General features: G+C 45.5%; 1 protein-coding gene across 1 annotated transcript; it reads right to left on the reverse strand.

Moving 5' to 3' along the window:
- Positions 1-256: 256 nt before the first annotated feature.
- TCP11 (t-complex 11) lies at positions 257-13022 on the reverse strand. The gene is made up of 10 exons (XM_084611089.1): positions 12844-13022; positions 12382-12533; positions 8896-9028; positions 7086-7206; positions 5487-5707; positions 4266-4402; positions 2602-2822; positions 1982-2166; positions 1407-1570; positions 257-693 (listed from the first exon to the last, which is right to left on the reverse strand). The coding sequence occupies exons 2-10, from the start codon at positions 12521-12523 to the stop codon at positions 473-475; spliced, it is 1545 nt and encodes a 514-aa protein (XP_084467215.1). The 5' UTR covers positions 12524-12533; positions 12844-13022; the 3' UTR covers positions 257-472.
- Between the last annotated feature and the right edge of the window lie 1696 nt (positions 13023-14718).

Below are 14718 nucleotides of genomic sequence, written 5' to 3' on the forward strand. Positions count from 1 at the left end.
ATCAGTTACATTAGAAACTAAGCTCTGTCATTTTTAACACAAAGGATCTTAATCAAATCCCCTATCCTCAGCTGAGACTAATAGGTGTCTGGAAAGCAGGCTAAAACCACTTAATGCCCATGCAGGAAAAATCAGGGTTCAAATTCACACAATACATTACAGTATTATGAAATCCATCTTGCCATATTTATTCAATGTTTCACTGCCCCTCCAAGTAATGAGACCAACTAATGGCAGGTATGGGAAAAAAGAGCAATTTTTGTTTTTTAGTTGAAAGGTTTATTCAGACAAATGGGGAATTGGCAGTTGGTATTTATGTAATTGTCGCCAGCTGCAGAAGTGCTTTGGATGCTGCTGCTGCCCCCCAGAACAGGACAGCTGTTTCCTTGGCTGCAACAGACTTCACAAGCCAAAGCATGATTCTGAAAACTGAGTCCTCTGTCCCCAGTGCATGTGGTTCTTTCTGTGAGGGTTAGAAAGAATCTATTCCTGCTTCTGGCTCCGGGAGAACTTTTTTTAGAATTCCCAGGTAGTAGGGTCCATACACCTGCCTGTTGTGATGAATCATGCTGCCAAACCTGTGGCCAACTTCCAGCAGTTCTTCCTGAATTGGAAGAAGGCCTTTTGGGAGACTGCGAGAGTTCTGGGCACTCGGAGACAGATGAAGGCTGAGAAATGAATGAATCCGCTGCTCTGTAGGTACAAAAAGAGAGGGTGTGACAGGAGCAGTCAGTCACTAAGGGAAGAGTGAACACATGACCGTTTGAGACCCTATCAGCTCAGCGACAGCTCTGAAGAGAAATCATTCTAGTATAAAAAAATTCAAGTGTGTAGCAGATGTCAGAACACAACATGGAATTTAAGATTAGTGCTGTTGCAGTTATTGCATTTAAGCACAATCAGTGGGGAAAGACTTCAGACTTAATTTGAAATATCTTGGTAATTTACATATTACAGTGGGGGGCTAGTGGATAGAGCACTGAACTGAGACTCAGTTGCAGAGCCAGCAATTGAATGCAGGTCTCCTAACTCACTGTGCCTCAGTTTCTCCATCTGTAAAAGAGGGATGACCCCACTTTTGTAAAGTGCTTTGAGATGGGGTGTACTGGCATATAGAGTATTTCACTGCTTGATTGTTATTGTTTGACTTCTGGAGAAGGAGTGAGGATCTCAATCTAGGGCCATTAGGTACCCAACCTTGTGGCAGTCTGAGCAAAGAGGCCAAAGACTGACCTTCACACTCACATCTAGCATCAGGTGCACCTTGCATGGTGGTTGCCTATGCATGACCAGTCCTGGGAAAGGACTTCACTCTAAGGCCCAGCATAGATTGCAGATAAAGATGTAGGGTGGCCTCATTTTTAAAGTAAAAAGCCAGCACATTAGGCATTTATTCAGGGACTCACCAATTACGCTCCGCACTGCATTGTCCTCCTCTGCAATGCTCCTTATCTGGCCTTTAAGGGAAGCAGATTTGTCATCTGTGAAAGCAGGGTAACCCAGTTGCAAGAGACACTCACTAACTTCCTGGTGCACATGATTGCTGATGTCCAGTAAAGCTTCTTGAAACCTAAATCACAGAGGCATGTTCTATATTCTTGAGCTGCTCCTCACCTTTGCTTTACAGCAGGGAGAGGGTCGAACAGCTAGGAAATTCCCTCCACAAACTTGTAGCCAGGATCATCATGATGGCAACATAAGGCAGACAACCAGCCCTACTCATTTGGTGTCCCCTGAACTAAGCTGCCCTAGTGCTTGTTACTGTGATCAGAATGATCAGTATCACCAGTTCCCCATTAACTAGTGAGTCACCAGTTCTAGGGGACTAGTTCCCAGCTGGAAACTCCTCCCCCAGCCAGAAGCCCTGGCCCTTATTTGGATTTTAACTCTCCTCTGAGTTCCAGAGCGGATTCCTGCAGCTCTTCTCTTTCCCAACCAGCACCTGTTTCCCTCTGGAAAAGATAATGGTAAAGCAACCAACCTTGTGTGAGGGAGCCCTTCCAAGAGGGCCTTTGTTACCCGTTTCAGCCTATCTACAAACCCAGGCGAGCTGAACAAGGCACTTCCACACACACTGCTGGACACCAGCAGGACTGCAGCTATGATTGTTAGCTGATTCACTTGCAACTGTACCTCCTGCAGCCGGGCTTTGTCCATCAACAGAGTCTGCAAAGAAAGATTAAATCCCCTTGTGAGCATGGGGAGAGCTGTGCTCACCAAGCAGGGGGCTTCTTAAGCTGGAGAATCGCAACTGCCCTTCCTTTTCTGTATAGATAAGGAGAGAGGTCTCCCCTATAGAGAAGGGTGTGAACCACTGATCAAACTGATCCCAGAAGCAGGAAAGGCCTTATGTTTTGCAGGGGACCCAGCCTAACAGAAGAGGGGAAATAAGCCACAAGCTAGCAGCTTTCACTGCCAAAAAGGGATAGGGAATCCAGCAGAGAGCTATGGTCTCCCCTTGCAGTCCTGTTGCCTAGCCCAGAGACAAAGCTGGCTCCTGCTGTAGAGGTTGCATAGGATTCAGGGCCCAAGCACCTCTTTATTTTGCTTGTACTTTAGGCCAGTTCTAACTGCCATGTCAAAGGGGCAGAGCAGTCCTACCTCAGGGTAGTTCTCTGTGCCTGGCTCCCAGTGGAGTAGATTCATGTATCCCTGGTTTAACACAGACACGGGACTTGGTATAGCTGAGCTCCTGCTGCCAGCCCCCAGTGAAAGTGGAACAGGTGATCCATGGACCTCAGGATGGGATGGGGATGACAGAGAAGATGCAGAGACTTCTGCTGCTGCTTTGTGTAACCACTCAGTTGTATGATCCAGGCTGTCTGGAATAGGATTATGGAGAGAGGTTTGCAGGAAAAATCAGACCGAGCAAGTTGAATGGTGAAGGAACTGTTTTCACTCACTGTACTACACTACACTCTACTCTGAAGAGACAGTATGTCTCGTGCTGGCCCCTGGTACTTTAGAAGTGACTGACACCTGTTGAAGCTTCGGAGTCAGGCTCATTCTCATAGGACACAGCCATGTCATTGTCAGGACAGCGATGTTGGCCCAGTAGCAGTGGAACTGAAGAGAGGCATGTTCAGGGCTGGTCTCAGCCAAGTTTTATAGTGTGCAGAGGGCTGGGAACTATTACAGCACATATGGTGAAACACCTCTAACAAAACCAGACCAGCTCTGCTGCAAGCCAGCAAATCTGGTACAGGGAGCAGTAAAATGTTGCTCTTTGTCTGGGATAGCTTGGCTTTGATTTAAGCATCCACAAAAACCTTCTAGAATGCTCTGCCAAGGGTGACTACAGGTCTGTTTAACATTTTGCCCTTTCCTCTGAGGCTCTCAAAGCCTTTTATACACTTTAATGAAATCTCACAACATCCCCTGCCATGGCTATTTTCTCTATTTTATGCAGGAAGAAACTGAAGTAGATTAAATATCTTGCTCTCTTTTACAAGGCAAGTCTGTGAGCAAGTTGGGACTAGAACCCTGGTGTCCTGGCTTCTGGGTAGTGCTCTAACTACCAATCCATCCCCTAGTTAGAAGCACATCTCCTTAAATTAACATTTGACAGTTTTGTCTTTCCATCTTGTTACTAATACAAATTTGCATGGAAGACCTGAACAGCTCTGTTTCTATCTGCTGCTCCTGTTTACCCTGCACCTGAAGCTAGTATCTGCTACCAGCAGAATGTCTGCACCATTGGCTGATGTCAAACAGAAGACCAGTTTCAGGTGGGAAAGAAAGTAACCGGAGATGAACTAAGCAGCAGATAATCCTATTTGTGTACATTATTCCACAGTAGTAAAGAGAGGAAAATAACCAATGTCCCATTAACAGAAATACTTGCTTTAAAATGAATGCTTAAAATTGTATGTGCACACTTTAAATGTGTGAGTAAGCTGTTAGGAAGACTGGTTTCTCCATAGGGCTGCTACAGCACAGCCATCTGACACAAGCCTCCCTACACCACACACTCCATGTGCCAAGAGACCCTTGCCAAGGATAAGCTCATGCTCTAAACCCACCAACCCTTGACTCCTCTGCTGAATCTGTCCCCTTATGGGTGAGGTCTGTCTATCATGGAAAATGATATCCCTGCAGCCCCAGAGTAAGATCCCTTTCCCACCTGCTGTACTCTGGGAATATTAATGCACTTTGGACCTATGTCGCCCTGTGTTGGTGCTCAGTATTCTCAATCCTTCTATAAGTATTCTTGATGATGACCCAGCACACCCCTGCACCTTCTCTTTCCTTCCCCACACACTCACTGGGCAGCTTGGCAAGGAGCTCCTGGAATTTCTTCTGCTCATATTGGACAGAGTGATCCTGCAGGTGGGGCCGGAGGCTCTGGATGGTAAAATTCACCATGTCCATTTTCATCAGGTCTAGCACCCGGACAATCTCCCTGGGGTGAATAAGAGGACAAAAGGAAAAAAGTATCACTGCAAGTGGCTCACTGAAGTCAGATTGCCCCAGCTACCTAGAGGCAAATTTCACCAATGTCGAGTTAGCCACAGAGACCCAGTCTTCAGTGCTGGGCATTCCAAGTGCAGGGGGAGTCAGTACTCACGTTCTGAACTCACTAGCAGCCCAATCCAGCCCCACACACTACCCAGTGGCTTCCTTTTCATGCAGCAGGGACTCTTTAAAAATCTGGTTTTTGTGCTGGGGAATGGTACCACATTGCATGCCCCCGAGACCATCTTACTTAGCCTCAGAACTAGTACAATAGGGGACGTGTAAGCTACTTCAGTTTTCCTCCATGCTGTCTCTACCCTGATCTAGAGACCACCAGAAGGGTCAGAAGAGACCATGACCTCCCACAACAGCTATGTTCCACCAAAACAATGAAATTATCCAGCAGTGGGATAGGCTTATGAGTACAGAAGACAGGACATGGACCCAACCTATGGACTCATTACTGCAAGAAGAAAGATCAGTGGGCTCACTGCACAACTAAATGCAAAGTCCATTGCTGAGACTTAGGTTCTTCAGTCTCTCTCTCTCACACAGATAATTAGTCATTTCTCCTTCACAGCATGAAGGGAAAGAAACTACTACTTTTAAATAGCTGGGAGGCACTCAGATGATCTCGTGATAAGGCCATGTAAGAACCTAGATAAACAGAAGAGAAATCAGGCACTATAGTTCATTCCCTTCTGGTATGACTGTCATGGATGGGTTGGAGGGGTAGTGGTGTTATTCAGTGCCAGTTAGGATGGAAGTTTTTGTGAGAGGGACATATGTCCCCTACGAACCAGACTGAGCCTCAAGTTCATTTCACACTAGATTTTCCATTCCCCTGAACAATTTAATCCAATTTTCATTATTCAGAAACTCAAACTACCAGCAATGACAAGCTGAGGCTAGGTGTATCAGGAGTCCAGATGTGATATGATTATTGGGCAGGAGGCAGTAGATTTCCCTGCCACAACATATCACTGATTGAGGATATGCTGGTTTATGGGAGGCCCATCTGTGTCACCCACCTGAGCAGCTGAACTGGGTCTTTCACACCCTGTAGTCTCTGCACTTCCTCATCTCGGACAGGTGCACACAGCATCGCCATTGTACCTAGAATGTACGTGGTGAGATTGGGGATGTCCAGAGCCCCATGCTCAGCCTCCTGTCTGATCAGCTCCATATCCAGGGCTTCTTCAATCTGGTTCCGCAGTCGGCTGTGCCGTGGCAGCAACAGCGACAGTATGGTCTGCCCCAAGGAGAAAGTCAAAGAGAGAAGAGTCTGTTTTTGTTCAAACCTAGGAACCCTGCAGCTCACCAGGAGCTGCACAGCAAGAATCAAAGGCTGGCCTTATAGGAATGAGGACTCAGGTGACTACTAAGCACATTGAAACTTAGGGGCCCCCCCTAGTAGCTATAAGGGAATGTTTGTTCCTAATTGCTCCCTTAAGGGGTGTACACAGAAGATGCTATATGACCATATATCAGCCCCTAAATAATGTGTGGTCCCTATTCTTTCCTTTATAGCAGGGATAGTTTTTAGTGCCCTGCGGGATGGCTTTCTGGGAAGGCAGCTGCCTCTCAGGACTATAAAAGGGGAGAGGTATGGGCCAGGTCAGGCAAGTATGTTAGATGCTGCTGTGGGGCTCTGCAGATAGGTATGGCTGTTAGTTTTAAACACTTAGCTCCTGTTCTAATATGTTGTGTGCATTAAAGACAGATGCTTATATGACTAGCCTTGGAAAGGGATTTCTTCATACATAAACTTGAGGAGTTTATAGATAGTAAAGACTATATGCACAGCAGGGCACAGTCACTGTTGGCCTAGGGAGGATTTTCAGGCCAAGGCATTTTCTCACTTTACTTCGTATGTCTCTCTTTCAGCCTTCTTTATTTAAGAAGCCTTGTAACAACAAGTAAGGTTTTAATAAAATCAAACCCATCTAATTAATTTTTAATTCAGGAAGTGTGTGTTCCGTCTACAATCCTATTAACAGATATCTTCTACCTTTCTTAGAGCCTAAATCTGCTGTACTGAAGAGAGGGTTTGGGTCCACTAAGAAGGAATGATGGGGTTCAGTTGCAAGTTTAAGGGAGAAGAGGTCGCCAAGTATTAAGGAATACAGCTATCCTTGGGGCAGGAACAGAGAATGTAAAAAAAGAGGAATACGTGATAGTTGTCCTACCACCTGTGAGCTAGCCTTCTGCTGTCTGGTGAAAACCAGTGGGTTCAATACTAATGAGACTGAAGCGGACCAAGACACTAGCCATCCTTAAGCAGATTGTGGATCGGCTCCTGCTCAAGAAACCACTGCATCAGTGTAGCACAGAGATTTAAGTAATATCTATGATCAATTATGTCCATACTGATTCTTACACCTGAAAGGTATGAGAACCCGTGGAGCCATGTAGTTGATTTGTGTGTGGGACCCTGGGTCCAGGGGACAGTCTTACAGACAGGATCTAGAAGGTTGGGCCTAGTATTTACTCTTCCTCGCTGTGAATTCCACTCTCTCATGCTTCGGGTCTAATGTGTGGCCACAAGGCAAGGCAAGGCAAGGCTTAGATGTACATCACTAACAGAGGCCTAGCTCTAAGCTGGCTGTCCTATCTCACGAACTGCTCACCTCTTTAATTTCCCGTAGCAGTTGGATCACATGCGTGTAGTCTGGTGGACTAGTAGAGAGCTGTTCTTTTAGACTGTCCCAGAAAGCTTTGTGCAATGTCTTCTTCACTCGGCTTTCCAAGCTGAGTGGGGAGGGGGAACAAGTAACTATTATTAACATTCAGCCATCTCACACCTATCATTATGGAGGGGCCATGCCCCCACTTGGACTTCTCTGCATTTGCTTTGAACTTTTATTCTCATGTTGGAAGCAACATGCCTCACCACTCCCCCTCCTATGGGAACCTCTATCAACCTACATTCCATAGTTCTCCCAAATATGGTTCCTACCCAGCCATCTCTTTTCACCAAAACCAAACATACTTTGGCCTTGTCTACACTGGGGTTGGTGTGTAAGGTATGTGTAGCCTGCTTTCCACTGTGGTGTGTAGCTATGTCCATACTGTTCCATAGCTGCATGTGCCAATAAAAGGCTGAGGTAGCAGGGGAAAGTTCTGGCAAGGAGGAGCTGCCAGAGTCTTTCCCTGCAGAAGGGAAAGGCTCCAGCAACGGGACACTGAGCAGCACTGTCTCACTGTGCACAGAGCCATGTAGGTAGGGTACATAACTAGGGCCCTACCAATTTTACAGCCATGAAAAACACATCACAGACAGTGAAATAAACCCTACTCTGTGAAATCTGATCTCCCCCTGCTGCTAAGAGCACCCCAGTGAGGGGGCTCCTAGCTCCCGCTGGCCTGGGGAGGAGAAAGACTTCCATCCCCTACACAGCTGCTCTTGGGTGGAGTTCAGACCCACCTCCACCTCTGGAAACCTCCTGCGGCTGCAGAAAGCTCCACAGTTGCTGCCTTCAGAGTCCAGCTCTGAAAGCAGCACAGAAGTGAGGGTTGCAATCCCATGATCCTCCCAAAACAGGTTTGTGACGACCCCCCACCCTTCCCTTCAAAAAATACCCTTTTGGGTTGGGACCCACACAGTTATAACACTGAAATTTCAGATTTAAACATCTGAAAAGGTGAAATTTACCAATTTTCAAATCCTATATCTGTGAAATTAACCATAATGAAATGTGAATTTAGTAGGGCCTAAGAACTCAGGCATGTATTTACTCATCTAAGCAGCACTTCACCCTCTACACTGCTATTTATACCCATGCTAGCTGTGCATGCAGTGTGTACACTCTACACATGTATGTAAGTGTAGACAAACCTTAGTCTTACTTTTCTACCACTTAGCAATAGTTCAGAGGCAGCCCACCCTGCTTCAGAAGAATGTGACGTTTAGCCAACCTGCAATAGATGCAGATAACTCCCTTCAGATCCCCCAACCACTACTCTTATCCTCAGAGAAGATCGACAAGACCATACAATATTCGCAAGATACCTTTCTACAGAGCCTCTTTTTGTACAGCACCAGGAAGGATTAAGGTTAAGGCATTCAGATAGGACTCAGGAAGTTTGCAGCTACAATGCAGATTGCTGAGAGAAGATCTTTGCTAAAGATTTTACATCTCTGTTACTTTGATTAATACTTAAGAAAAGGTCACTGTCTACACCTCTGAAATCTCTGAGTGCTCCATTAAATTCAAAGATGACCAGACTTGGCATTCATCATAGTTCCAAGGGAAAAATAAACTTGAAAAAAACATGTCATATAGCACCAGTCCCCCACCCCTGCCCCCAAAACCCACTTTCTTTTCCTTTGTAGTTTCCACATACTTTCAACAGCCATATCCCTCCAAATCCTCCCCTCCCAGCCATATAATCTGCAACCTCAGGTAAGAGGAAAAAACAAAGAGGAGTGTAGCAAACCTGTTTGGTGAGAAGTTGACCTCTTGCAATCTGAAGTCACGGTTCACCACAATCTCATGTGCAATGGTCATTCTGGAAACCTCTTGTGCTGTTTCTAGTAGTTCTGCCATGGAAAGAACTTGTGGAGGGCTGGCTGCAGAAAGGAAATTAATGAGACCTAGTTCTTTATCATGATCAACTACAGTCTTAGATGGAACATTTAATAAATCTAAAAGGTTTTACAAAATTTAATATGGAAATGTAAAATGAATGAAAACCTGTGTATGTAGGATGAGGTTAAAACATTCCCCTCAGAATACGAGAAACAACATTATGCTCCCAGCTGAAGAAGAAATGCTGACCCCGACAAAAGTAAAACTGATCACTTTGGTTTCTGTGTCTAAACAATGGAAGATTAAATTTCATTAATGGTCAAAAGCAAGAGCCCAATCCTCTCCCAGTGAAATCATTGGCTAAACTTCCATTCGCTTCAATGGAAGCAAGTTTGGGTCTCAAAATCAATTTAAAATATCAATCTGTGGTTACTGGTAACACCAATATATGAAATAATTGTTCAAATTAAAATGGTCTTCAAAAGCAATGTAAGACTGCTCATTGAATGAGCTGAATAAAAATGGATTGTATAAAAGACTTATCAGTTCATACTTGGTTCTATTACTTTTGACATGTTCTCATACCTAGGCTTTAACCTCTTAATGATCTCCAGAATAATTATGCAACTACTTAATGTCTCTCTACCTTGTTCTGTTTTTAAAGTGAACAGTGAAATGAGTACAAGTCTTATAAGTTATTTTAATAGCATCCTTTCCAGTGTAAAGATACCAGGAAGACGTATTCTGAAGAAGAATTTCACATTTTTACCATTTTAAGACTAAATAAGTTAGGTAAAAAGGAATTAGCTCTCTTCCTCTCAAGTATGTGCAATATAGACCTCCCAACGCATGACAGATGCATTTTTCAGACAGAGTAACTGAGACTCAAAGAAGCTAAGTGCCTGAACACAAAACACAGAGTCAGTGGCAGAGCCGGAAATAAAACTCATGTCTCCTGACTCCCTAGGTATGTGTAATCTCCTAGACATGTTTGGAAATATTAGCTGATGAACTACTGATTTTATACTGCAACAATCATTTCAGAATCTCATGAAAATCATCAGTTGTGGGACTATTATCTATGTTTTCTACATTCTGGAGCAACAGGAAAAATTACAGGTGAAACTTACTAATTAAGTTACGGGAGAGAAGTGGGGTGAAAATATGGTGCCATATGGCCTAGCTTAATAGCCATAAAGTGGGAGAACAATTTACAAGTTGCAGAGGACACCAAAGTCAGTACAGAATAGGAATGAGACAGCAGAGAGTCACATGTTGGAATTATAGATTCTAACAGTGCTATAGGCTTGCCTTCATATCCTCCTCTTGGGTGACTCACCCTCTTGTTATTTTTGAAACCTTAGCCCCCATTCTGCAGTCTGATCTGTGTATGTAGACCACTTAAGCCTGAAATCAATAAGGCTCTGCAAAGGCACAAGGGTCTGCCTCTGTGGAACAGATTCAAGAGAGTGGTTTAGGATTGTAAGCACTTTGGGATAGGAAGGATTTATTATATGTCTGTACAGGGTGCTTAGCTCCATGCCCTCCCCTTAATCTGGTTGCGGTCTCTAGGGCTATGATACTACAAATCAGGACTAATTAGTGGAGTTAATTAATCTTGTAACTATTTTACGTGCCAAGGAAACCCAGAGTTTGAAAAAGATGCTCATTTATGCTGTAGTTTAAGTCTAAAATAATGAGAGAACTTAGAGATAACTAGATAACCCATGCCAATGAAGCCTGTATCTGATATACTTTCATTATGGAAGCATCTATCATCCATATACTGGATAACATCATTTATGTGTGTGAGTGGAAATAACTTAGCCTAGAAAGTTCTTGACCAGCAAGTGGAAAAATGGATCAGGACACTAGCAGTTACATATGAAAGATCAATACAGGATAATTTAGAAAGCTGGGTGTAGAGAACCTTCCTCAGCAAGGCAGAGAAACAGAACAATTGCTAAATGAGTTTGAATTGATTATCCCACACCAAAGCAAGATGAAGGAAATAGTATATACCATAACGGGTGTAGAAGAGGGTATGGTAAAATGACATGTCCCCTCTCTGAACAGATTACAATCTAAATTAGAGAAGAGGGTTGTGTGAAGAAGGGATAATAGCACGTTGTATGTTATGGAATGTCAGTCATATAAAGCCCAGTCCTGCAAAGAATCATATATATATTTGCATTCTTACTGGCCTGAGTAAGACAGTGGGACTATACCTGCATATGAAGTCCCTAGCTAGCTTAAATCTTTGTTGGATAAAAACTACTAAAGACCTCTGTGCTACAGGAAGGGAACATTTGAATTTTTTTCTGATTTTAGTTCCACTGAACTGTGTAACGGAATTTACTGATCTTTTAGACAGGTGGAATTCTTAAGCTGCACCACTGTTTATCTAAGTTGATGCATATACAGAAAATGATGTATAAGCTCTCCCGAAGTTACAATTCAACTCATGTGAGAAAAAATTCAAGCTGTGAATTGACTAAAAGCCAGATTCATAGTTTTGATGAGCCCCTCTTTCCTTTCATACCAGATAAATCCACCTCTTTTTGTATCATGTGAAATAAGAGCGACATCTAGTGACCATTGAAAAACATCACCTGTCATTTATTGAAAGCTGTACAAGACAGAGGATGTTATCCCGGCCCCAGAGTTCACAGTTCAGACACACTACAATTGAGAGTCACAGTGCAGTAAAGATTGTACTGAATTTTGACTAACTTAAAAAAAAAATCACTTCATGGCAGAAAATGAAAGAGGTTTAGTAGAAACATGCTTTAAAGAAGCCTCTCAAGGAACAGATAAGGCACTTTAGGGCATGAAGTGAGAGGAATATTTGGTACAGCTGATGGGAAGTGTAAGACTTTGATCTGGGGTGATCTTTGCAAAAAATTGCGATGTCTATTCTCCAACAAGGTTAATAGTGGGATGGGATGTGGAGCCTAGGATTCCACGTCACCAAGTTAAGAACATTAGCAGAACAGTTAAAGATGTGTACGTTTTCTGCCCCGTAGCACCACTTCAGCACATTACAGTACTGTGCATGATGCCCAGTCATAACATTATTAAACACAGAAAAAGAGCCACTGCAGAATTTAGCCTAAAAACAGGTCAGCAATGGTTCAAGCTGCCAAGAGCAGTTGTATAGCCTCCACATCGGAGGCAGAGACTGGACATCTCTCAACCCTGGTTTAGTAAAAATCAACCCTGCCTGGAAGCAGTGGGATGGCATGAGCCCACTACAGGTCCCTTCCAAACCCAAGGGCTCTCTTTCAAAGCTCTCCGCAAATCCCTGTCATCCCTGGTTAAACCACTGTTTGCACTGAACCGTGTGAGGACGGTAGAGACCAGACTTTTCTAGCATAACCGGAGGCGGACGTACACGCTGGCAGCCGTGGTGGGCAGAGGCTGGGCACATCCCCATCATGGCTCTCCTGGGCCTGCCTCGCTCTCCTGGGCCTACAGGGCACGCTCTCTGGGTCACTGCAGTCACTGGGGGGTGCCTTCTCTCCGGGGTTAGGCATCTTGTTCCTCCTGCAGGTCGGGAGGAGACAGAGGGTTAGAAAGGCCGGGAGCAGAGACGGCGTCAACCCAGGCCCCACAGGCCCCAGCCGGCCACGCTTCTAGTCAAGGGAGGGGGCCGTGAAATGAATCAGGCTGGGCCCGCGGGGGGGGAGCCCGGCCCAGGGGGGAGCCCGGGCACGAGGCGGGGGTAGGCGGCGGGAGAAAGACACCGAGGCAGGTGGGGGGCGGGGCGGAGGAAGACCCCGGGGCGGGGGGGGAGCCGTTCAACGGCCCCGGGCCTCAGCGGGGGCCAGCGAGGGGCGGAGAAGCGGCCCCTCACCTTCCCCGGAGGGTCTGGCCGGCGGTGAAGGGCCGGGGCCGGTCGGTGGTGAAGGGCCGCGGCCAGGGCCAGGCCTGGCCCGGTCGGTGGTGACGAGACAGGGGGCCTCCCGGCCGCTCTCGAGCCCCCTCACGGAACCACTGCTGCCGTTGCTTCAGTGAGCGCCCGCTCCCAGCTTCAAACTGGGCCGAACCAACTGCCAGCGCGTGGGGGGGGGGAAGAGGCTCTACCTCTGTACACCCGTGGGCGCTGCAGACGGTTCTCAGGGAGACTCCTCCCCGTCAGGGCGCCGACAAAACCTAAGCCACCGTGTTCTACTGCTTCGGGATCCCTCTCTGAATGAGATTTTATAATCCGCCCACCCCCGCTTCTCTGTGATAAATGGGCTGCTCCGCATCGTGAACCATAACACGCTCTTTTGAGGACTGAACTAACCCCAGAGAAATAGGGATGGGCCCACCACACAAACTCGCCTCCATTTAAAAGCCACCTAGAGGAGCCAGCTCCCATGCTAAGAGATAAAGCATGAATTACCCTTGGCTTCTGGCGAGACAGTTATTCCAGCACTACGCTCCCGTTGGAACTATTTTTTCCTTATAAAATTATATTCCCCCTCCTCTAACCAAATGAAATGCTCCAAAGAGTGGCTCAGCCCACTGGTTCACTTGGACTCTACCATCCAATAGATGAGGAGGTAGACAGGTGAAGGGACTAGTCAACTAGAGCAAAAGCGGGGGGTAATCCCTAGAAATTTATCGATAGAGTTGAATGATCCTTTGAGGATTTATTTATTGTAGGGCCCTTCTATATTTATAGGCGCCTTCATAGTAATTTATTTTAAATAGTGCCTGGTAGGATCCCCTCCTCCTCTGACTGGATGGACCATGCAGATTGCTGTAGGTTGGCAGCACGTGTAGTTGTTCACATCCCAGAAGGTGTTATGACCTTAGGGGAGGCATGGGGCCAGTTGCAAAGTAAGTCAGGCATGTAGTAAGCAGAGCACTGCTGGCTGGCAAAGGGGGGCCTCAGGGGAGTTAGGACACTTGCCTTCTGTTCCCACCATTGGAGGTTTCTAGGAGAGCTAGGAATCCTGGGGTTCTGGTTCTTGTGAAAAGTGGAGGTGGGGTGACTTGTACATAGAGTGGTTCAGAACTATAGTAATAAGCATGTTAGAAACCTATAGGAGGATATAAGATTTTTAAATTATTATTTACTTATTTATAGGGTAGTAGTGCCTGGGAGCCCCAGTCATGAACCAGGATGACAAGTGTTGTACAAGCAGAGTGAGAAAGATGGTCCTTGCCCTGAAGAGCCTGCAATCAAAGTAAATCCTTTTTCTTTTCTTTTGAAGAAGAGGGGTGGGGGAGGAAGAAAGGTGCACAGATTTGTCCATGGTTTACAGGAGAGGAACAATTTTGTTAATTTATGTTGGTGCCTGCATTTTCTTGCCTTTTCTTTCCAAACTATATTTATTGTGACTGTTTAAGCAATATCCTGATCTCTGAGCAGTTTATAAAACTCAGTACAAACTATTCCATACAAAAATTAAAACTGTACTGCACAGGTAAGCAATATGAAAACTAACCTCCATAACAACTACACAACTTTGTCCTGGTCCCATCAATCTGCTTGGTCCCCGCACCCTAAGAAAAATGGGTGGGTTTTGCCACAGGCCTAAAGGTTAACAAATCTGCATCCTACTGGACCAAAGGGCGAGCCGGTATCAGGTGACATCAGTGCTAGAAGACAGGGCTGTATCAATCTCATTTCTGCTTTGAGATGTATGCTGTTGGCTCAGATCTTCTCTGGATATTCAGAGTGTTGATTCTGTAGTCCAGAGATCTCGGAAGCTCCTTTCCTGGACCTTTAGCCTCT

Source organism: Lepidochelys olivacea (assembly GCF_965140295.1).
Source record: "Lepidochelys olivacea isolate rLepOli2 genome assembly, chromosome: 21".
In the NCBI taxonomy this organism is placed as follows: domain Eukaryota; kingdom Metazoa; phylum Chordata; order Testudines; family Cheloniidae; genus Lepidochelys; species Lepidochelys olivacea.

Excerpts from the sequence above, each read along its gene's own strand:
- TCP11 (XM_084611089.1), bottom strand. The coding sequence starts at position 12,523 with ATGCCTAACCCCGGAGAGAAGGCACCCCCCAGTGACTGCAGTGACCCA. Across the intron at positions 5,708-7,085 it reads TGCTACGGGAAATTAAAGAG|ACCATACTGTCGCTGTTGCT; the intron begins GTGAGCAGTTCG and ends TCCTTGGGGCAG. Across the intron at positions 694-1,406 it reads TGCAGTGCGGAGCGTAATTG|AGCAGCGGATTCATTCATTT; the intron begins GTGAGTCCCTGA and ends TTGTACCTACAG.